The sequence below is a fragment of the Elgaria multicarinata genome, chromosome 9, assembly GCF_023053635.1.
Source record: "Elgaria multicarinata webbii isolate HBS135686 ecotype San Diego chromosome 9, rElgMul1.1.pri, whole genome shotgun sequence".
Taxonomy (NCBI): Eukaryota; Metazoa; Chordata; class Lepidosauria; order Squamata; family Anguidae; genus Elgaria; species Elgaria multicarinata.
Genome location: NC_086179.1, coordinates 27,708,381 through 27,732,431, shown reverse-complemented (window position 1 = coordinate 27,732,431; position 24,051 = coordinate 27,708,381). Strand labels below are relative to the sequence as shown.

The following is a 24,051-nucleotide window of genomic DNA, read 5'->3' as shown; positions in this document are numbered from 1 at the left end:
CAATTTTCAAGTTAAGGTGCACAGTCTCAATGAGTCATAGGTTACATTCGATGCTCTATTGGTCGCTAGGACATTATGTCCACCATTAAGGAATGCAAATCTGGCATGTAGCCACCCTTTGGCAGGGAAGCCATCTTTTAACCCTTGGCACATTACATTCATCAGAGAGATGAAATCTCCCTGGGGCCATCAGTACAGAGCAGGTGAAGGGGACGGATGGACACTGAGGGGTTTCTGCCTGGGGAATCCCTCTCCTCTGTTCTTTTCCAACCTCTGCTGAAAGGGCAGGGAAAAGGAGTTGTGATTTAATAACAGCAGTTTATACACTGCTTACCATTTGATCAAGTCCTATCGTGCTCTTTATCTCCTTTGATATGGTAATTCACATATTTACTGTATGAAAGAGTCTTGAAGGCTTCCTAAACGTCCGAACTACAGCCCCCATGATGCAACGCGGTCCGGCTGACGAGAGTTTCCGGTCTTCCTTTTTTCTTCTTTTTTGTACTGCCTCTCTTCCGTGAGGAGGCGGGGTTGGAATCACTTCCTGGGAGAAAGGTCGCGATGGACGGGTGGCGAGAGGTTGTTTTGGGGGGTCGCTAGGCTATTCGTGTTGCTATCCCTTGTCTCTCGGAGCCTGCGGGTGGCCGCCGAGGATGGATGAGGACGGGTTGCCCCTCGTAGGCTCGGGCATCGACCTGACGAAGGTATAAGGCAGCACCAGGTTCCTGGCCTCCCTCCAGGCGTTACGTTCTGAAGCCACTGCCCGTCTCCCTCTTTCCAACTCGGAGGGAGAGGAGAGCGAATGAGGAAGCGGCCTCTGCACGGTGCCCCCCTCCACCCACCAACAGCTGCTGAGGAGGAAGCTGCCCCGTACCTTGCCTCTTCTTTCTAACACATTTGAGCTCTGTTAGGCTGAACTCTGCCCTCGCAGGCCTCCTGGGTCTTTGACAGGCAGAAATTCAGCAGGCGAAGTCTCGCCACCACCCTCGTAAAGAGGTGGCAGTCCGGGGGTGGGGAGGCTTCTCCTGTGGTATCTTTCAGCCCCAGTACAGGAAGTCTGCTAGGGAAGGAAAAGAGGAGAGAGAGCTTCAGCTGTTGAGTGGTATAGAAATGGAATAAATAAATAAGGCTACCTTGGGAGTGGAAGGGAGGCCAGTTGAAAGGTATTTTGCTTTGTGTGGTGGACTCCCGTGTATAGTAGTCGTACCTTTCTGAACTTAAAGGGGTTTACTTCTGAATAGGCACACATAGGATTACACTATTCACTGCCTTCGCTATTGATCTTTGATGGGAGCCACTAGCATGTAAAATGATCTACTAAAGGCCTCTTTTATTTAAGCTGGACAAATCTTCCACAGCAAACATATAATGTGTCCCTTTAAAAGCCAGTTAAGGATGCAATCCTAGGCATTTTTAGGCAGGAAAAAAAACTACAACTCCCAGTGTTCCCCAGCTGACCATGCTGGGAGTTGTAGGCCTTTTTTTCTGTATAAACATGTATAGAATTATGCCCTAACTGACTTAAGCCTAACTGGCACTGACTACAACCCATTTAAACCACCCTGAATAGACAGGTCTTAAAGTCTTCCAAAACAACTTGTACAAATAATGTTTTGGGGGTTCTCGTTCATCCAGCATGTCTCTTGAGTTGGTTGGTTGCTCTTCCTGTCTATATTTTTCTCCACTCATAAGATTACCCCATTTTCCTATGTCAGGTCTTTATTTAAGACTATTGTGGCTAAGGAGCAGAATGCCCCCTATTTTTGGAAAACCTAATCCTACCAGTCCTTCCTGCACTGCAGTCAATCCATTAATTTTGTTTGTTTTTGCTCTGGCTCAGATTCAATGAAATTGTTCTGGAACAGCCTAATAAAGGTTTGGTAACCAGTTTAGAATACCAGAGGTACTTAAGTTCCAATTCACATGAGAAAACTGGAATAGTGACATTATAGTGCTGATTTGGAAAATAGCTCTGAACAGCTTAATGGGTCTGTGGAACAGCAGGAGCTGAATTTCCCAGAGGATTTTTACATGAGCGTTGGCTGCAGTGTAAATGTCTGATTCCCTAAATCAGTGGTTTTTCAAACTAGGCTCTGTGAAACCCAGAAAAAATGGCTGTGGTGTACTTGGTATTGAACTAGGACAACCCATGTTCAAATCCCTACTCAGCTATGAAGCTCAGTGTTGTGGTGAGGATAAAATGGGGGGAGGGGGAATGTATGTTTTCATGGGTTCTTTGGAGGAAGAGTAGAATAAAAATGTAATAAACTCTGGGGTTCCTTGGAGTCTCATTAAGGTGTCCTCAATGAGATCAGTAATGCCCAATACTTTTTTTTCTGAAATCTGCCAGACATCCCTTGCAGTATGGCAACACTCTTACATGGAACTATTTGCACCCTAAAATGTGCCCTGCAATCTTCCAAAGGTTCCGTGGCAATTAATCAATGGAATTCTTCACACAACACACTAAGCTACACCCAGTTGTTGAGTGTGAATTGTTTGTTGAACTGTGGGTTAGTTGAATTGTCTGAACCCAAGACAAGTTCCGCAGTGTGGCTTGTTGAACAACCCAAAAGCAAACCATGGGTTCTCAAGGTGGCTTGTTCAAGAACCTCCCAGAGAGCTTCGGCTATTGGGCGGTATAAAAATGTAATAAATAAATAAAATAAGTCACACTGCAAGGTCAACAAGCCACCATGGCTGGGTGCAGACAAAATGATTGCCCACCGTTCAACAAACAATGGACAGTTCAAACAACCCACACTCAGTGGTTGAATGTGGGTTAGCATGCTATGTGAATAGCCCCAATGGCTCAAGTGTTCCTTGAAGATAAAAAGCTTCAAACTTGCTATTCTAAGCGAGGAGCCATACAAATATGCTCCAGTGCTGTGGATGACTACAGACAAGAGAGTAAAGAGAATAAGTGCACAATTTGATGCATGTTTAGACAATAAAAAGTCCTACAACTCCCAGCATGGCTGGCTGGGAAGTCCTGGGAGTTGTAGGACTTTTTTCTGTCTAAACATGCATAGGATTGTGCCCTAAATGTCACAGGTGGAGGAGTGGGAAGAAGCATTTGAAGGTTATACTGAATCATTTTTCTATTGTATTTTTATGTATGTTTGTGTTTTGTTCAATGCAGGTTCCAGCCATCCAGCAGAAGAGAACGGTGGCATTTCTAAATCAATTTGTGGTTCACACAGTTCAGTTTCTCAACCGTTTTTCTACTGTTTGTGAAGAGGTATGTATATATTGGGCTAAAGAAAACATTATGCACTCAGACTTCTCGCACAATGGGAATTTCTTCCCTTCCTCTGCCCAGCAGCCCCCCAAATCTACTCCAGAAGTAGATGTGGAAAATGAAGGGGGGAGCAGAGGAGAAGGCAAAATGTACAGGTGCACCGTAAATGATCTGAAAGGTCAGGCAGGCTTATGATTTTCTCATCTCAAGCTTCATAGGACAGTTGGAGTGGTAGCAAGAGAAGGATAGTAAAGTACTCTATGTGCTGAAAAATGCTGTAGAAATACAGGTGTATAAGAACTAGTTCCCATCTTTCCAACTTGATGTGTGGGACTTAGAAATGTAATTTGTGATGAGGCTTCGCTGATAAGTGTTTATTTATTTAACTTTTTTTTTATCCTGCTCCTCAGCCAAAAGGGCTACCAGAGCAGCTTTTGTGCAATCAGTAAAACAAGACCGTCCCTGCCTGCAGTCTTACAATCTAAAATGACACAACACACAAAGAAAGAGGGATGAATCAAAACAGCCTGCTGGATTGATTCTCAGTAGCTGGGGTCTTGGCGAGGTTACTCACATACAAATCAGGTTTCCCATTTCCCTTTCTTTTCCTTTCATTCCTATGGGGAAAGGAAAGCAGCACCTTTGAGAGCAGACTGTTGTGGGTGAGGACAAAACATAAATTTCCCTTGGCACTGTGTGTCTTGGCTAACACTGATGGAGGGCATTCCTGTAAGGAGTGGGGCATGTAGCTCTGTACCTACTGCACTCTGCAGAAAGCCTTGCGGTATGTAAGCCCTCCTTCTTCACATCCTACACACCATTATTTGTTTGTGTATTTCCAGGCGGCTTCTTGCCCAAACTTATCAAGATGCAAAAATCACCAATAAAAATGACAAAATAGCATATATAAATAGTATCTTAAAAACAGCACTTGTTGGGGATTAAAAATTGTTAAGACTGGGGAAATTAAAAGGTCATTGTCTGGAGCTAAAAAGGCATCAAAGGTGCCCTGGGAGCTCCCAGGGGAGAACAATCCATAAACCACCACTGATAAGGTCCTATTCCCAGGTGCTGCCTCCTTGCTCTTGGTTGGCAGGGGAGCAGCCGAAGGAGGCCTCTGTAAATATGCGGACAGACTTCTGTGGGTGATGCTCATTTTATTATTTGGGGAAGGGTTATAGTTCAGACTTTGCATGCAGAAGGTCCCAGATTTAATTCCTGGTAGGCCATCTCCTGGTTGGGCCCTACCAGGAATTAGGCCAAAACATCTGGAGGGCAATTTCTGGCCCTCCAGATGTTTTGGCCTACAACTCCCACCATCCCTTACCATTGGCTATGCTGGCTAGTTCTGTACGCATAAGAGTTAAGGATGAGAGTGCTTCTTAGCATGTGTTCAGCCCAAGAATTAGTTTACCATACCAGAACTGAGCTTACAGTCTTTTCACACACAGATTCACACCTGGTTTCCTCTCAAGCGTCCTTCATTCGAGCAGTCAAATTAGGTTTTAGTGGTTGGTATTATTAAACCATTAGGAATCTGATACTCTTGCTGATCTACTGCAAATCATCTCAAAATCTACCAGGAGATCCCAATCATCCAACCCCTATTGTAGACAAAACTGAACTAGATGGACTAAACGTTTGACTCTTTATAAGTCTGCTTCTTAATTAATAATAGTGTGCAATCATAGCATGTTCATATGCTGCTCCCTAGAACCCTATTAGCATTGCTGAATAGCACTAATTTGATTAATCAACCGAATCTTTTCCAATGGTTGAAAGTCACTTGCCAACTAATCTGTGTGTCTAGCAACATTCTGAGACTCCTGAAGGGCCAATTGCCATGAGCAGTCTCCTTCTTCCCTGCACTAATAATTAAAGGGTGGGTTTTCCTTTCCATTTTCTCTTCTCCCAAGCATTTAACAGCATATGCTGAGTTTTTAACTGACCCGAGAATAGTTGTTTTAAATGGATATTGTTGTTTTTATACTTCTGGTGGTTTTAAATTTTGCATATCTGTTTTAATGTTCATTGTTTTTAACTTTTGTAAACCGCCCAGAGAGCTTCAGCTATGGGGCGGTATACACCGTATTTCTTCAATTCTAAGATGCACTTTTTCCCCATATAAACATCTCTAAAAACGGGGTGCAACTTAGAATCGCGGGTGTGATTATTATTCTTAGAATCAAAGCTTTTTTTCTGTTGGTGGTACTGAAATTAGTGTGCGTCTTACAATCGATGGCATCCTACAATTGAAGAAATATGGTAAATGTAATAAATAAATAAATAAATTTTCTTTCTAAAAAAATATTATTTCCATGATACAGCCACAAGTGAGGGAAGCTAACACTTTTGAGCTGAGGGGATGTCATTGCCGCTTAACAATCTGGATCGTCTACAACAGTGGTTTTTAACCGGTGGGTCATTACCAAAAAGTGGGTCATGAGATCAGTCCAGACAGGTCATGGCAAAGCTGTTGCTGCCATGTTGGGCAATTATGAAAGTGGGTCCCATGTTGTAGGTTGGGAGTCCAAGCTGGGTCTTGGATCTGGACCAATTGAAGACCACTGGTCTGTGATACTGGTGAGGTTTGAATGTGTTTGTATTTTGGAAGGCATTTTGTCTCTTTACTTTTTTCACCATGATAGGCAGTGTTGCATAATTCCAAATTTCAGAAGCAAGGAAGAACTAACAAAAATACTGAGAACTGCATTTTTCAGGGAGTTGTATCTTCTGCCTATAAAATCTGATTTGAGCCACTGCCCTGGTCAGCTTTGGCTAATAAAAATCTTCTCCCAGCTACCAGATGCACACGTTTTTGTAGTCTGGTTCTTGTTTTGGTTTTAGGCTTCAAATGACCAAAGTGGGTGTTTGACTGGGCAAATAGTAAATGTCACTGTGGGCCAATAGCCTTTGTAGTTTTATTTAAAACAGTATATTTGAATTTTCCTATCACTTGGCCACCTTCCTTCATAAGCCTCAAAAATACAAAAATAAAATAAAAGCACCATCACGGAGGTTTTCCAATATATAAATGGCATTAAATAAACTGGTATGGTTTTTTCTTTTTAAAAAAATCCAATTTATTGACAGCCGTAATGTGTGATCTTTTTTTAAAAAAAATCCATTCTGAAGGGCAAAGGGACATCAATAAAGAAAGATTATGGAGACCAAAACTGCTTCTTTAAAAAATTAAGAAAACGCCCCATCAACATCTGTCCCTTTCCCCCCTATTATGTTAGCTGAATGGCATGTTTCTCAGGGTGTTAAAGTTTTTGGCTCTGTGAGCCTGGCAAAAATGTATTATTGTGCCAGGAGGCAGTGAGAATGCTACAGATCTCCCAGCCAATGCACTGGCCATGGCTGGTTGCATGTGGCAGCAATTAGCTGAAGCCGCTGTATCAGTTCTGATGGTTTTTAGCTTTCTGCAAATAAGTTTGCATTTTAAAAGAAATATTACATGATTTTTGATGGTGAGGTACATCTGGATCATTCTGCCATTTCAATCGACCTTTTATCAGATTATTTCCATCTTTTTCTTTCAAACCTATTATTATTATTATTATTATTATTATTATTATTATTTATATAGCACCATCAATGTACATGGTGCTGTACAGAATAAAACAATAAAATAGCAAAACCCTGCCACACAGGCTTACATTCTAATAAAATCATAATAAAACAATAAGAAGGGGAAGAGAATGCACCAAACAGGCACAGGGTAGAGTAAAACTAACAGTATAAAAGTCAGAACAAAATCAAGTTTTAAAAGCTTTAGGAAAAAGAAAAGTTTTTAGCTGAGCTTTAAAAGCTGCGATTGAACTTGTAGTTCTCAAATGTTCTGGAAGAGCGTTCCAGGCGTAAGGGGCAGCAGAAGAAAATGGACGAAGCCAAGCAAGGGAAGTATAGAATCATAGAATCATAGAATAGCAGAGTTGGAAGGGGCCTACAGGTATTTTACAGGTAGGTTCAGATGTGCAGAACCCCTTTCAGCCTGAGGGATAAATTCCATTTTGGAGTGGGGCAGATTTAAAATTTTGGACACTGGATAGACTTAATACATAAAATGACAAGCAACTACTAAGTAGGGAAATAGAGTGGATTCTAAAATTAAAAACGCTGAATCTAAGTGGCCTAAATGAAGATCTGGGATTTTTACCACTCCTGTGACTTAGGAACAATTTCCAGACACTCCCCAGCAATAGCAGCAGTGTCTCACTAGGAGACCTTGGATTTATCCCAACTGCATGGACACACCTGGCAGAGCCCAAAAGAATATAAGGATGGATTTGAGAAATACTCTTTTCATTCGCCATAGATTACCACAGGGGACAATTATTTTGCTAGAAGAAGTTCTGCAGACATTATCTTCTAACAAGCAAGGGTTTGCATATTATACTCTTGTTATGGTCCAGTTTTGTAAGATTTTACATAATACTATATATGCATAGGCCCTAGTGGCAATGTGCTTAACCTAAAAGCATAAATATATTTTAATATTATGTGTTATCCTAATGTATTTTATTGTATAATTGCTACAGTCCCCCGAGGAAGGCCTAAAATAAAGAACAGGCAGAAATACCTCAGCCTTTAAAAAAATAAGTCTTTTGCATCCTGAGAACCTGTTTCTCTTATTTTTAAAAACCAGAAATGTCAGCATATTTTCACTTAAAGCTTTTCCTACCATTAACTAAGCCTTGGGAGAGGCATTTCAACCTCTTAGGTTGGGGTGGGGTGGGGTGGAAAATGCACCAAAACCAGGAAAGGGATTGTGAAGATCTCCCAAGGGATCTTTCCAAGCTGGGAGAGTGGGCATCCAAATGGCAGATGCGGTTCAATGTAAGCAAGTGTAAGGTGATGCACGTTGGGGCAAAAAAACCCAACTTCAAATATAACCTAATGGGATCTGAGCTGGCGGTAACCAAACAAGAAAGAGGTCTTGGGATTGTGGTGGACAGCTCGATGAATACGTCCACCCAGTGTGCAGCCACTGTGAAGAAGGCAAACTCCATGTTAGGCATTATAAGAAAAGGATTTGAGAATAAAGTGGCCAGTATCATACAAATCTATGGTGCGTCCACACCTAGAATACTGTGTACAGTTCTGGTCACCACACCTAAAAAGAATATTTTAGAGCTGTAAAAAGTGCAGAAAAGGGCAACTAAAACGATTAAGGGGCTGGAGCATCTCCCCTATGAGGGAAGGTTACATCAACTGGGATTGTTTAGCTTGGGAAAAAGGAGGCTAAGGAGAGACATGGTAGAGGTGTACAAAATGATGCATGGTTTGGAGAATGTGTATAGGGAGACATTTTTCTCCCTCTCTCAAAATACTAGAACCTGGGGTCATCCCATGAAGCTGATTTATGGGAGATCCAGGACAAATAAAAGGAAGTACTTCTTCACACAGCGCATAGTTAAATTATGGAACTCACTACCACAAGATGTAGTGATGGCCACCAATTTGGATGGCTTTAAAAGGGGGTTGGATAAATTCCTGGAGGCAAAAGCTATCAATGGCTACTAGCCCTGATGGTTGTGTGCTATCTCCAGTATTCAATGCAGTAAGCATGTGTGCACCAGTTGCTGGAGAACACGGGTGGCAGGGTTCTGTTGCAACATGTCCTGCTTGTTCATTCCTGGCTGATGGCTGGTTGGCCACTGTGTGAACACAGCTGGACTAGATGGACCCTTGGTCTGATCCAGCATGGCACTTCTGATGTTCTTATATTCTTACCAAACAGTTGGTGGTTGGGGGGGAGGTGAAGGGGGGCATGGCCTTCTGGGGCACTCCAAAGAGCCAGGTTAGGCCCCCGGCCCTGAGGTTCTGCACCCCTGCTTTAGTTGGTAAAGTAATTAGAGATATTAAGACCTAAGAACACCTTTGTCTTGGGAGTGGGCGGTAGTCTGATGCTATTTTGGTTGGTTGTGGCATATCATGTGACTGCACTATGTTGAATGATAATAATGACTCGTAGCTTTTAGTTGTTAAATTTTTGTTTCTTTCTTGAACTTGAAAAAAACCTGCCACTATCAGTGCAGTGGGGTGGGGCAGGGCTATAATATTAACATTTATTTAAATGTAATAAATTAATTACCCTATTGGTGCATGCTCTTGCAGTCAATCATTCTGAATCAATCCAAGATGCCCAGTTTTTATCCTCTACCTGTTCCAGAACTTTAAGGTTCAATTTCTGCAATACTGCTGTATTGGGCCTCTATTCATACTGTTATCTAATAATGTGAAAGAAATTTTATTGTCTCAGGCTTGGACATAGATATTTTCCTGATTTGCCTGAGGTAAGAAGGAATTGCTTTCTCACAAAAGTTGGCTCCCCCCCCCTTTTAGGCCACAAGTGACAAAGCTGAGTAATTTGGGTGCAAATGAGCCATTAAACATGTTTGTGAGCTAATAACTATTTGTGAGGCTTCTCTGCTGTGCTGTATGTGTACCAGTGCCTGTAGCAATGAACTTCACAGTCCAATGCTGTAATCAGTGATAGATCATGAGGTATTTCAGGCCATCTGTGTAATAGGGCTTATAGTATCATTTTTGTGATGTGCTGCGTATTATTCTCGAAAAGACTGGTGTAATATGTATGTTTTGTAGTGGGGTGTACGGGGAAATTTAGCTAGGCAGGAAGGGCGTAGGAGAGAATTGACAATGAGTAAAGTATTGAATAATATTTCACTTCCTTCTTTCCCAGAAATTGTCAGCACTTTCCCTCCGTATTCAGCAAATTGAAACTACACTCAATATTCTGGATGCAAAGGTTTGTGGGTCGTATGTCCCTTCTCGTTACTGGTAGTCTTGAGCATACTTAAAGGTCTTGCCTATATAATTCATAAAGTACAATTTTCATCCGAGATACATTTGTCTCCAGGCAGAAATGAGTGTATTTTTTTCAGAATGACGGAATGTAAATGAAAACAGATGGGAAATGGGATATCTGCGATCGAGGAGGTGAAGTAGTAATGCAGGCGAGGGCTGAGTGACAATCACTTTGTTAATGTAACTACATTCTGAGGCATTGCTGAAAGAAAATGCGTACTGGATGCTGAGTAAGCGGCTAAAAGTCAAGACCTGCCCTACAATTAGGCAGCGTGAGGCAACTTCTTCAGGCGGCAGTTGCTAGTGTGTCGGCAGCAGTGGCAGCTCTACAACCATCGCTCCTGGCTATTCTCCTGTCTTGAAGGACAGAGCTGTGTGTGATACACAGCTTGCCCTTCACCCCCTAAACTAACCTGCTTCCCTCAGGTGTGGAGGATTTTATCCCACTGCCAGTACTGAAGTAAGATTCAACTGCCTGTCTAGTCGGCTTCTGTATGTGGAATGGAGGTGGGGACCATCTTGTTATGTGCCTCAAGCTGCAAAATGTCTTCAGCCAGCCCTGCTAAAAGTTCAGTATTTTCACTGTTAAAATGTTGTCTTTTGTGCTCGATGTTCTCCATTTCCAGTTGTCTTCTATACCTGGTTTAGAAGATGTCAAGTTTGAAGTATCCAGTACCAGCGTCAACAGTATTACGAATGGCCCTGTCCCTCATGCCTCCATAGATCCACAATCAACAAATGTATCGCCTCCTCCTGAGGTAAATACTAGGAATTGATGCTTCCTGACTAGCGTTTTCTCAGGTTAGCTTTTCTAAAGCCCACAATGCCTGCATGTGTTTAAAGATTGACAGAGAACGTTTTCTGTGTACAGCAGGGCAGCGTACATGAGGTGGGGCAACAGAAGACTGAAGGAGCCTTAGAAAATGTCACCACTGTAGCGAAGGATCCACGCTATGCCAGATACCTCAAAATGGTTCAAGTGGTAAGCTAATCTTGTTCATCAGCCTTCATCAGAAATGTGACATACGTGTTCTGTAGCAAAACTGTCTTCAGGGGCAGCTCTCCTGGCTATCCCCTTCAACATCCAGTTATCTGTCCGTTAACATTCAATCAGTTCCCTGTTCTGAAATGGCATGCAATTTACTAGGCAGTTTTCCACTCGCATATATGTTGAATTTTGACAGTGTTGTGGTCGCTGTTGACAAGTGGTCCAGAAACCTGTTTCTCACTGTATCTAGACACAACAAACTGTTCTAAAGCGCAGTGATTTACCATATCTAGAAATATTCTGTCTTCATCATGTTCTTGAATGTACATTTACCCCTGTAAGGACTATTCCAATCACCCATAATTAAAGGCTGTGCATCACTGAGCTGCCTTGTTTAATATGTTGACATACTCGGGGCTTTCTGGGTTTGGTGGTGGGTCCATATCACAGTTGATTGGAACAATATTCATTTCTGTCAAACCCCTTGGAGATCAGATTTTTTCCTCTCGCTTTGCATGGTTTCCTGTATGTGTTGCACTGATGATGGATCCTGCCAAATAAGTTGCATTGCTTATATTTTTTATTTATTGCATTGCTATATGCCACCCAACAGCCAAAGCTCTCTGGGTGGTTTACAAAAATTGCGCCACATATGATGAGCTTCTGCCTGACACACACACACACCGCGATGTTGAAACTGGTGCAGAATATGAACAGGGTCTGAACTTAACAAAATTATAGGAAAATTCTGTGTTCAAGCCATCCAAATTCTGTGTCAAGAAAAGATGGATTCCCCAACCTGTATAAATGATCTAAATTGAATAAATCTGCACACCTTCTCTTATTCTGCAACATTATGCATCTCGTTGATGTTCCACCCCAACCACTCTTACTTAGTCGCCCCATTTGACTTCTGAAATCTTAGCAGGTGTTGCATATCTTCATAACCATGAGGACTAGGAGCTTCTTTTGTGATGTGTGTGTCTGTTTAAATGAAAGCTGAAATTTGTAACCAAGTTCTGCAATGCTACATTGTACAGGTTTTCAGTTGTCCCACTGAATCGCAGCATATGTATGGCCCTGAATAAGAGTCACAGACCTGCCTTTTTTGGGGGGGAGGGTGGTTGTGCCGTCCTGTGTTTCCAGTGCATAAGTATTACTGCAGATAGAAATATGGACACAATTGTATTGCGGGGTGTTTCGATGATAATAAAAAATTGCTAGAAAGAGCAAGAATATGCCATTCATACCCTTCCTGGAAATATAAGGAGAAGGCGTTCTAAATTTCTGTGGATTAAAGACGGCAGGAGAGAATGGCTTGGTAGGAGAGCCCAAAGCCATTCAGGCTGCTTATTCCACCAAGATGTGTGGTTGGGCCAGGAGAAGGCACATGCCCATATTTTCCTTTGCTGGAGAATAAAGTGGAAATAAGCCTTCACACTTTTTCCTAAGGGGCGTTTTGCCTTCGCACCATGCAAGTTGGTCTTATTTTTAACCAGCGATTGGCATGTCTTCCCTTTGGACCATAATGTGCAGCCTGCCTGAAATTAAAATGGAACTTGTAGCTTAATTGGCTTGCTCGTGCCCAGCCATTCCCGTTAAGTCAGGCTTCAATACAAAGCATTCAAATTCAGGGTGGTTGTCAGGATATTCCAACAGGCCTCTTTGTTGGCCCAGACATTTTCCTGTGGATCTGGAGCGAGTATATTGGCATTGTATGGCACTTGATAATTACCACTGGACTCGGAAAGACTGATGTGGCGGAAAAGAGAACACTGGGCTGAGAGTTTTCGGTAATGTATTTGGATCTGTTCGTGGAATGCCCAGTTCATGAAAGGCACCTTTGAACTCAATTAGAACTTCCTCTTTTAGTGACTGGATGTTGAGACTCACGGCTTGCTCCTTTTTGTACATACTCCTTCTTTAAGTTGATAAGACAGTATTAACTGCAGGATTAGAGTGTATTGGTCCATGACAGCCCTCCACAACCTGGTGTCCTCCACATTTACTACCACAAGATGTAGTAATGGCCACCAATTGGGATGGCTTTAAAAGTAGGTTGGATAAATTCCTGGAGGAGAAGGCTATCAATGGCTATGTGCTACCTCCAGTATCTGAGGCAATAAGTCTGTGTGCACCAGTTGCGGGGGAACATGAGTGGAAGGGTGCTGTTCCACCATGTCTTGCTTTTGGGTCCCTGGTCAACAGCTGGTTGGCCACTGTGGGAACAGAGTGCTGGACTAGATGGACCCTTGGTGGATCCAGTACAGCTCTTTGTATGTTCACATGTTCTGGGCTACAACACCTATCAGCTCTGACCACGCTAGCTGGGATTATGGGAGTTGTGGAAAGCCCCAGCTTGGGAAAAGCTTGTCTATGGTTTATGTTTTTATTTATTTATTTATTTATTTATTTATTTATTTATTACATTTTTATACCGCCCAATAGCCGAAGCTCTCTGGGCGGTTCACAAAAATTAAAACCATCATAAAACAACCAACAAGTTAAAAATACAAATACAAAATACAATATAAAAAGCACAGCCAGGATAAAACCACGCAGCACAATTGATATAAGGTTAAAATACAGAGTTAAAACAGTATAATTTAAATTTGAGTTAAAATTAAGTGTTAAAATACTGAGTGAATAAAAAGGTCTTCAGCTGGCGATGAAAGGAGTACAGTGTAGGAGCCAGGCGGACCTCTCTGGGGAGCTCATTCCACAACCGGGGTGCCACAGCGGAGAAAGCCCTCCTCCTAGTAGCCACCTGCCTCACTTCCTTTGGCAGGGGCTCACGGAGAAGGGCCCCAGTAGATGATCTTAAGGTCCGGGTAGGTACATATGGGAGGAGGCGTTCCTTCAAATAACCTGGCCCCAAACCATTTAGGGCTTTAAATGTACGTCCAATTCCACCACCACCACCCCACCCTGAAGGCAAAAGAAAAGTACAGCCGTAGTTTCGGAGGGGAACATGGACCATCTGAGCAGTGCCAGTCAGAGCTTCCAGCCACATGTTCAAGAGTGTTTAGGGATGTCCAGCTGCTGTTCCCACTCTGTTTTTACTACATGAAGCACAGTTATACCCAGGGTAAATGCAATTGTCCCCTAAAGAATAGAGCCACTCTGACCTTTTTCAAATGTGACAAAGATGTGGAGATGTGACTTGAACTTCTCCTTCAGGAGCGGAATTTGTTTTATAGCAGGCCAGACTATTTGTCCATCTAATCCACTATGTGAAAGAGATCTTTCACATCATCTGATACCTGATCCTTTTGTAGCTGGAGATGCCAGGTAGTGAACCTTCTGGATGTGTAACTGAGCTATGGCCTCTCTTTTTCTCTGCTTCTCCAGTAATGTCTGTAATAGGATTTGTGAGTCTTCCTTTCAGTGAGACTCAACATGTCTTCAGGCCATCATTCTACGTGAAGCCTTTTTTATTTTTAGTTTCGCTTTTTGAAACTACAGAAGAACCGGGGAAACCAACAGTGTGACTTACTCTCACTTCTTCTTTCCCTGCTTCTTTGTGATGTTTGAAACAGTTCTCTTTTTAAAGTTGAAGTTGCTAGCCCTCATGACTGTCATGCTAACGATGAGTGTGCTGCTTTCCCTCTCTCACCCCCAATGTATCTTGTATATAGGGATCATTGCCCAGAGGTTATCAGAGGTCAAACTTAAACAACATGAAACAAATGCAACAGAACTGCATGGCCAAAATCCAAGATGGTGTTGGGCTTAGTTAAGCTTTTTGATTTTAAATGCTTCACTCTGTGTTGGAGTGTAGTCTTTTTTGGCCTACAACTTCCATGAGCCCTAGTCATCATAGTCAGTGCTGAGGATCATGGAAGTAGTAGGCCACAAGTTGCTCCCTGCTGATGTATAGCATAGACTGAGGGATCTTGATATGAGATTTAGGGCAGATTTCCCCACCCTGTCCAGATGAACATGTGTTCAGGTTTGTTGCATGCAGAGTGGGAGCTGCAGTTTGGCCACTAAGGAGATGAATATATTCTTACCCAATAGCCAAGGAATTAGACAGCCCCACTATAAAGTCTGAAGCAATATTCACAATGGCAGAAATCCATGGGAAGCAAATTGCTTCAGTGGGTGTGACGGGTTCAAATGTTTGGTGCAAACCTCAATAATTGAAGAGAGTATAAACTAAAGAGCCATCTGTAGCAGTAACCAAGCCAGCACTGAGCCTTAAGACAGATAAGCTTTCTGTTTTAAATTGAGAGGGAACGCTGCGACTCTCCAGTTGAAGGTGGGTCTGGAAGTAAATTATCTTCCGTTTGGGACAACTTCACCTATTTCATAAAACCGTAAGCTCACCATTTATAGGCCCCTAGGAAATGATCTTAAATTCTTCTTGCATTAGTTATGTGATACAACCCATGTTTTTTATTTGATTATAAATCATTTTACTGTCATACGTGTGATAGATAAAAGTTTTTTGGCAAATAAAAATCTCTACTGTATCAAAGCATAGGTATGTAGGTGTGGGTTTCATCTTATCCATTTCTTGCTTCATATTTCCCTTGACACTTTCTGGGGCTGAAGCCTAGATGAGAAACTTTTAAGGTGGTTTTTTTTGTTGTTTTTAAGCCTTTCAGTTGTTGAAAGCTCTGAAATGGGAAGAAAATACTTATTGGACTAGAAGCAGTCCCACTTGGAAGTTGTGCACTCCTAATCCTATGAGCTCACTAAGGGGAAGAAGAAGAAGAAGAAGAAGAAGAAGAAGAAGAAGAAGAAGAAGAAGAAGAAGAAGAAGAAGAAGAAGAAGAAGAAGAAGAAGAAGAAGAAGAAGAAGAAGAAGAAGAAGAAGAAGAAGAAGAAGAAACTCTGCTGTCACTGTACTTAAGGCGTAACTAAACATTGAAAAGGAAAGGAACCTCTCGTGCAAGCACTGAGTCATTTCTGACTCTTGAAGGGACACCAGCTTTCGCTGACGTTTTCTTGGCAGGCCTTATAGCGGGGTGGTTTGCCATTGCCTTCCCCAGCCGTTATTGCCTTTCCCCCAGCTAGCTGGGTACTCATTTTACCGACCTCAGGAGGATGGAAGGCTGAGTCGACCCGAGCCAGCTGCCTGAAACCAGCTTCTGCTGGGATCGAACTCAGGCCATGGGGGAGAGTTTCAGCTGCAGAAACTGCTGCTTTACCGCTCTGCACCACACGAGGCTCATAACTAAACATTATACTGAGGCTAATGCTTAGGTGCCCTTTTGAATATGCCAGTGAATGTTTACAAATTGTGTGCTTACTGGCATTCATCAGAAGCTTTGATGAGATCTGTTATGGCAGACAAGTTTCCCTCAAAGATGACTTTTCCACCATTACTGATCTTCCCCTGTGGTGTACAACTGCAAGAGAGTTTTGGGATGTGTTCTTGTATGTGTAGGAAAAGGTGAGGCCGAGGAGGCCTGCTGAGCCCCTGTACAAACTTTGTGCACCTTAAAATGCGCCCTGGAATCTTTTGCAGCCGTTGAACCAATATGGAAAGAGGACACAAACTGTGAAAAAACTGGATTACTTAAACCATGTGGTATCGAAGCTTCCCTGCTTTGCTCACAGATTGTGGGCAGTAATCCAGTTAACAAGAGTGGTAACATAAATTACTATTACAGTGCAGGGCTGGGCAACTTTGGGAGATCCGGGGGCCATTTCTGCAGTCTGTGCAGTGGCATTCCCTGTGAATCCCATCATGCCAGCTAACACTATTGGTTTTGCGCTAGATGTTCGTTAGACTAGTGAAACTTCATTTACATTAGCACTCGTGTTGACTTGGATACTGCCCACTGAAGGCTAGTTGTTTCTCTCCATGCATTGTTAAACCCTGTGGTTCTGTAAGGAGCTTGAACAGTGTTCATTATCAGAAACAGTGTTCATTATCATTATAGGCACATCGATATGACAGAGAAACTTTGAGGTTATTGCTTCAGTGCAAGCATTGTGCAAAAGCAAACCCTTGCTAGGGTGGCCAAACATATTGCCACTAGTGCCCAATTGTAATGTCGCAACCTTCTGCCCATCTTCAGTCCTGAAAAGTGGAACTGTTTGACTGACTCCACTAAAGAATGACATGTTTGCTTGCTTTCTCCCACCACCTCAGTTCAAGAAATGCCAATGTCTGGATGAACAGGTTAGATAGAAAGGTCACGGTTTGGTGTTGATGCAGAGGATCTTTCATATGTGCACTAAATTACACCATCTTGTAAGTGGCCAGAAAGCACTTTTTTCACTAGAAACACACACACACACACACACACACACACACCAAATATATTTTGGCATGGTTAACTGGGGATTACATCCCCAGTTAACCATGCCAAAATATATTTGGTGTGTGTGTGTGTGTGTGTTTCTAGTGAAAAAAGTGCTTTCTGGCCACTTACAAGATGGTGTAATTTAGTTTATAATCCAGCCAGCATACCCTTCAGTGGCAAATTCTGAAACAACAAACTTCCCAAAACAAAGTTTTCTCTAAAAGTGTGTGTCTCTATTACGAACTTGTGGGGTTTTTTCTAGCTGCAGGTCTTAGAAGTGATTCTCTTCCACAGCTAAATGTTGTCCTCTATTTCACCACTTAGAATATTTTTTTAAAAATATTTGTATTAAATTTTCCCATTGTAAGCTGCAAGGAGTTTGGATATCAAGCCCACCTCCCACCCCAAATCTAGCCTTCGTGCGTTTTCCATATGGCATGCGGTGAGTCCCAGCCTTAAAAGATCTGTGTGACTCCCAGTAATGGCATCTCTGTAGATTCCCTCTATTAAACCGCTGAGTCTAATTGTTTGTATTGGAGATAGCCAGTTTTATATTAGGGGGGAAATGCCCCAAATACAAATGCACACAGGAAAATATTAATCACACAATTAGCATGGCTATTGCTTTGCCAGCCTTGACCGCACTCTCCGCTTTCCTCCGTGACGCTAGTACAGACACGCTTCTCTGAAACACCAGTCATGGCTCCCTTCTCCTTTTTAAAGGCTTCTACTTACTTTGGCCAAAGTACATTTGTCCCATGCCAAAACCAACCACACACTACTGTTCACTTAGATGTTGAGGCCTCTCACGTCTTTTTGAGACCTCCAGTAGACCTTGGAAGTCAGAAATTGGACATATTTCTTTTTCCTTTTGACCTTTTGCATCAATGATGGCAAAGCAACAAGTTCTCCTTGAGCCTCGGCAGCAGAAATGCAGGAACCTCCCTAGCACAGAGTTTGGACTTCATATGGCTCTCGGGTATCCTGCAGGAAAATGTGAAGGGTGGATGTTTGAGTCTAGGGGAGGGAATGACCTAAAATTGTGGGAGAGCTTGTACTGAAAGAGCATTTTCTCCCCTTTATATATAGAGTTGCCTAGGCCCACCGTTGTGAACAGTCCTCATTAAAATGTGGATCTTATGCTGCTAGAATTCAGAGAAATCTTTTTAAATTATGCCTCCTCTTGGTATCAAGAAACTGTCATGGGGGCTGAAAGAGAGTGGCTTATCTTATCAAAACCTACTGCAATCTTATCAAAACTTACTGCAAGATTAATTGAGCTAAATTACTAAGAATAGTTTACCAAGATACAAACATCAATTTAACTGATGGAGCTGCCCCAGCAAAGTAGGGTTGGGAAGACTTGGGAAGCATTCTTGATTCCCAAAGGTTGTTCTTGGGAACAGTCTTCCCAAGTGTTCTGGATTCCCAAAGAATCAAACAGTGATGATCACATAAGCGTGCTAGGCTAACATCTGTACTTATGACCTTGGTAGAAGGTGGGTCACCACTTCTGAATTTTCTCCCACAGACAGCAACAAACCAATAGAGGTATAGGAAAGAGTGTTTTCCTATCCTGTCTCTTAATGCGTGTGGATTCCACTTAGGCTGTTAGGGAACATACATGGGTTATAATATGTGTTATGATTTGGGGATCATGATACCGGAGCTATTTTCTCATGTCATGCAGATCTTGCCCACTATCACACTGGTCCCACTACTACCACAGCTTCTGCTGTGCTGTTCCATATTTCAGAGAGAGAATGAAATTCTGCTTCGTAAGATAGGTTCTTTGCACCCTAATGGTTGAGACCTAGCCTCTGATACTGTAAGCAGACTTATCATGCAGCAAGCATTTGAGAACATAAGTGCTTGCTATAGGTATGTCCTAGGAATACCTGTTGCTGGGGAACCCGAGCAGGAAGGTGCTATTGCATTCATATTCTGGCAGCTTCCTATTGAGGCATCTGGTTCACCACTGTCTGCACAGAATGTTGGACTGGCTAGGCCTTTGTTCTGATCCAGCATGGCTCCTCTTCTGTTCTCATGACTATGAAAACGGCCCAGGACCCTATTGCTTTCCTGCATATACAAGTCCTGTTTTCTCCATCTCAACTGGGTGGCGACTGGTAAAAGAAAGGCCATACATGCGGATCTGGACTTTGATCTACCACTGACCTATTTTCACTGTGTCAACGTTTTATTTTCTTGGCTGCGTCCGTGTCTTGTTTTCTTTGGCTCTGCCGCTGTGTTCATCTTGCCAAGCCTCAACTGCTTTTACAATGATAACTTGACTTTGGCCCACATTGAGCACCAAATCTAGGTAGTGCCTGGAAAGCAGTGCCGAGTGGCTTGCATCTATTTCACTGGGGGAGGGAGGGGGCGCAATGGAGGGAAAGATTCACATCGGCACAGCAGGCCCATAAAGCAGCTGTTGCACATGCCCTCTTATCTGGGCTTCTGATATTTTTTTTTAATGTTAAAAAGGGACTGTTCTAGATGCAGACTCTGAACTAAACCAGTTACTCAAAAATCTAACTTGGTTTTCCAGTGACTCCTATCCAGTCATCTTAATGCTGTTCAGTCAATAAAAGAAGTTTCTTGGTTCAGGGCTTTCCCCTTGCTTTATTGCTTCGTTCAATAAAACACTGTGATTTTGATAGACCTCTCTTATTCAGCACTATTTAAAGCTTTTAATGGTTGTTTTCTCTTTCTTCACAGGGTGTTCCTGTAATGGCAATAAGAAACAAAATGCTTTCTGAAGGATTAAACCCGGATCTTCTTGAGTAAGCAGAAACGACTGTTTAGTTTAGATATTATGTGTATGGTGATTTGACGGAGATGGCACTGGCAGTGGGAGAAAAGAAGCATGTATCTTTGGTCATTTGGAAGCTTCAGAGAAATGTAGTTTGAACAACCATGGAAAGTTGAAAGAACCATTAAGATGTACCTGTAATAGGCTTTGGAGGGGAAGTATGATATTATAGGGCTCTTCCAGGTGAAGGTTTGAGTTGTTTTGAAAAATGTAATTTTCCCCATTTTTGCTGGAAAGCAACAGAGCTCCAGCCTGCAGCCTTCCAACCCTCTTCCTTTCCTCTGAAGAATGCTCTGGGCCCACATGGAGCTTAGAGGCATGCTGTTTTGCAGATGCTGAAGCTTAAAAAAACAAAGTTAGTTTTCTTGAAAATGTAAAAAAAAAAATCAGGAGGCTTAAGGGGGCTTGGCAGGCACCAAGAGGGATGTCTTTGGCTCAGTGTTGTGCCTGCGAACACCTCATTGCCAACCCCGGGGATAGGGCATAGTTTCTGATTTTCACAGACCACGATGGGCCAAGCAGTTTCTCTAGCAGAGATATTCTGGGTTAAGATACCAGGATCCTAAATCAGTGTTTTCAAGCTTAATGTAACTGTGTGTCCCTTCTAAGAATACACCCACAAACCTAGAATCCCACCTCCTACACACATGCACTGTACCCAGCGCTTAGATTGTCCATATTTTTCCCCTAACACCTACACACCCTCATTTCTGCATCACTGATGTTACTGGTCTGTAATAGCTAGCATCTCTGCTTATGGTGTTCTTGAGTTCGTTTGAAAAGTCCCCTGCAAGCAAGCAGTTCAGATGTCCAGCTTCAGCTATTTGTGACTCCCCCAGCAGCTCACTGGGAGGGACAGAGGCAAGGGGTATTGGAAAGAGGAGGAGAGAGGAAAAGGGTTGCCACTCACTTTTAATTCTGGTGCCACCTGCCACGGGCTTCGGCCCAGCCCACCACCACCATTTGACAGATTACCCTGCAAGGATCCTGACTCTCAACAGAAAGAAGGTTCCCATCACTGCCCTACCAGTTGAGAAATGCTCTCCTGGATGAAATAGTAATAATGGGGAGCATTCAAGACTTTCACATAAGTTCTTAGTAATCTTTACTTTGGGGGAGGGCAGACCCCTTTCCCCTGACTGTTGATCTTTTCTGGTTTCCCAGCTTTTGTGCTGGTTTTCTCTGCCCCGTTCTAAAAGGTTAAAATACTTCTCCTAAACTGTAGTTACTGGCAGTAAGAGCTCTAAGCGACTGTGTGCTGGTATTTTGGCCCCAGGAGCTTTTCCGAAATTGAATCCAGCCCTTGGCTGCTAGACCTGCCGAACCCTCACCTTATAGCAACTGTGGATAGTCGCCCGGTAGTCTGGTGCAGTATGTCCTCCATTGTATCTCCCAACTATTTGTGTGTACATACATGCAGCACACAGACACAGCCTCCCCCGCCCCTCACATCTTGTCAGTCCACTTCATACAGCTGATAATGTAGGTATTATCTATGAAAGCCCATGCCACTAAGGTGCCAAAGCCTGCATGCTGCTATTCTTCTGGAAGTAGTTAGGGTTTGGACACTTAGCCGCTCTGTCTTCTGGCATTCTAGATGATAAGAGTTTTGATTTCTCCCCTTTCCCTTTCAGAACACCAGATGCTCCAGTACCTGCATGGGGTGATGAGGCAAATGCGGAAGAAAGTTCAGATAGTGAATCCTCCTTTAGTGACTAAAAGTGCTGGTCATGGAGTGTATGTGTGCCTGTGTCTTTAAAAGCTCTTTCCAAACTCTTCTCTAAGTGCTGATGAATGAAACATAATCAGAAAGATTTCCTGATAGCTTGAGCTGTATGAAGCATTCGTTAAGAATTAGCTGTTTTGCACTGAGACCTTCACATTGTCTTCCACAAAGTTTTGAATGAAGCTCCAGTCAATCCTGAAGTAAGACTATCTTGATGTACTCTTACTTATGTTGCCCTGACTAAAGTGGTAGTTATTCCAAGGAAATTAAGGGTGTATTGGGGGAGGGGGGGATTTCTTATAAAGCTAATGTAATCCTGTAACTCAGACCATTCTTTAGACAATACTAAACTTTGTGAATGACCTCTTTGCATCTGGATTCACACACACACACACACACCCCTCCCTCTTCTGGTAAGTGTTCAGAGTTCACCTGAATTGCATTCCTTCAGTGTTGAATAAGAATTCAAAGCATCTTTTTTATATTGGGATAAGCACGCACATTCTATTTGTCTCAATGCTCTAAGAATTGGAGGCAAGAGGGGGTGGCAGAAAGAAAGACAGACCGAAAATGAGGGAAGGAAATTGGTGGCTCTTTGAAATGGATGAGCATCTATTGTGTGTGCAAAACATTACTGTTACACTGCCACTAATCATTTTTTTCTCCAGAAGGGATCCTATTCCAGCCTCATGCAAAGCTTTATGTTGCACAGCAGCAAAATTTTGCATATTGCCAGTCTGCTACCCTATTTGGCAAGAACTTTGAATAAGTATTACAGTAAACATAAGAAAGAAAAGTCCAGGTTACTTAGAAGAATAAAACTCTACTGCTGTGAAAGAAACTTATTTTCTCAGAATATTTTTAATGCAATATTAAAAGATTTCTGTTGCTTGTCACTTGAAGGTCAGTTACAACCAACCAACTAGGAAATTAGCTTGTTTTGAAAAGCAGATTCAGAAAAGTAGCCACTTACACAGATGGAGACCTACCATTTCTTTCAAAACATATAAGTTGCCTTATGGAGGGATCTAGTAAGAAAATGATGTGGAAAAATAGCCTTCTGGATCAAAGTACAAAATCCCTAAGTGTGTTAGTTTTTTGCAAGATTGAGTCAAACACTACCTGGTGATTTTTGCTGGTGATCCTAACTTGCAGTAGACTTTGAGCGTTCTTGAAGTGTACATATCTGGACTGTGTTCACATAAAATGATAAGCCAGATTTCCAGAGAACCCTGGTTTATCATTCACAAACAAGCACTGCCCAATGGAACTCTTGAAACAGTACACTGCTACTGTTCAACCTCATGTATACTTGGAAGGGAGATGCAGTTAGCCATAGCTTCCCACATGTGTGAAGTGCTCCTTAGATATGTCTTTCGGCTTTTGATCTGTAATGGACAGTATCAAGTCTCCAAGCTGACACTAAAGTATTTCTAGACCACCATTTTGAATTTGCTCCGCATATATTAATTATATGTCACATGTACAACAAAAGCCAAGAAGTTCATTACACTTGAATGTCCAATTTGAAATTGAACCCTGAGTGAGTTGAGGCTGAACGCTCCTCTTGGTCAAGAGAGTTACAACTGCAGCTGTGAAATGGAATCTCCTTCCATTTTTCTGGTTAGGACAAGACATTCCAGGCCATTTGTTCTAGTCTGAAAATGACCTATTTCAGAATAGGTCAAGACATTTTGTTTCAAGCAACAAATCTAAAAGCTTAACCTGTGTCTAGATTTTTATTAACTTGATCTTCAGCAAAATTCTAGTATTAACAAAGCCTGGTTGTCAGAAATAAATAACTTAAAATTGTTAAATACTTGTTAACATGCTGCCTAATAACATATATATATATATATATTGTGAACATTTGAAAAGCATGCATCTAATTAAAATTATGTTTTTTAAGTCAAACTTGTGAGTCATTGTGTTACACATAGATGGAAATCTTGGTGGTTGATACAACCTCATGAATTTTATTTGGAACAAATGAGCAAAGCACTCAAGGAGATTACACCTTAATTTTGCATGTTTTACTCATTTGTTTTAAAAAACTATTGTCTGATTTTCTACTAAGAATGACCTTAAAGATGGGTTACAATAAAAGTAAATACTAGAAAAGCACAATAGTACACTTTAAAAAAAAAACATGATTAGGAATTTTACTACTCAACAAGATGTAAAGAA

The 24,051-nt window shown here is 42.2% G+C and overlaps 1 protein-coding gene across 2 annotated transcripts; it reads left to right on the top strand.

Moving 5' to 3' along the window:
* Positions 1 to 536: 536 nt before the first annotated feature.
* Positions 537 to 23,778, top strand: WASHC3 (WASH complex subunit 3). Of its 2 annotated transcripts, none has more exons than XM_063133373.1 (7): positions 537 to 704; positions 3,143 to 3,241; positions 9,951 to 10,016; positions 10,702 to 10,833; positions 10,950 to 11,057; positions 20,045 to 20,109; positions 21,773 to 23,778. In XM_063133373.1, exons 1-7 carry the CDS (start codon positions 654 to 656, stop codon positions 21,855 to 21,857), a joined length of 606 nt encoding a protein of 201 aa, XP_062989443.1. In that variant the 5' UTR covers positions 537 to 653; the 3' UTR covers positions 21,858 to 23,778. The 2 variants fall into 2 exon arrangements, with proteins under 2 accessions (XP_062989443.1, XP_062989442.1); XM_063133372.1 differs by having other exon boundaries at positions 538 to 704; positions 10,947 to 11,057.
* The last annotated feature ends 273 nt before the right edge of the window (positions 23,779 to 24,051 follow it).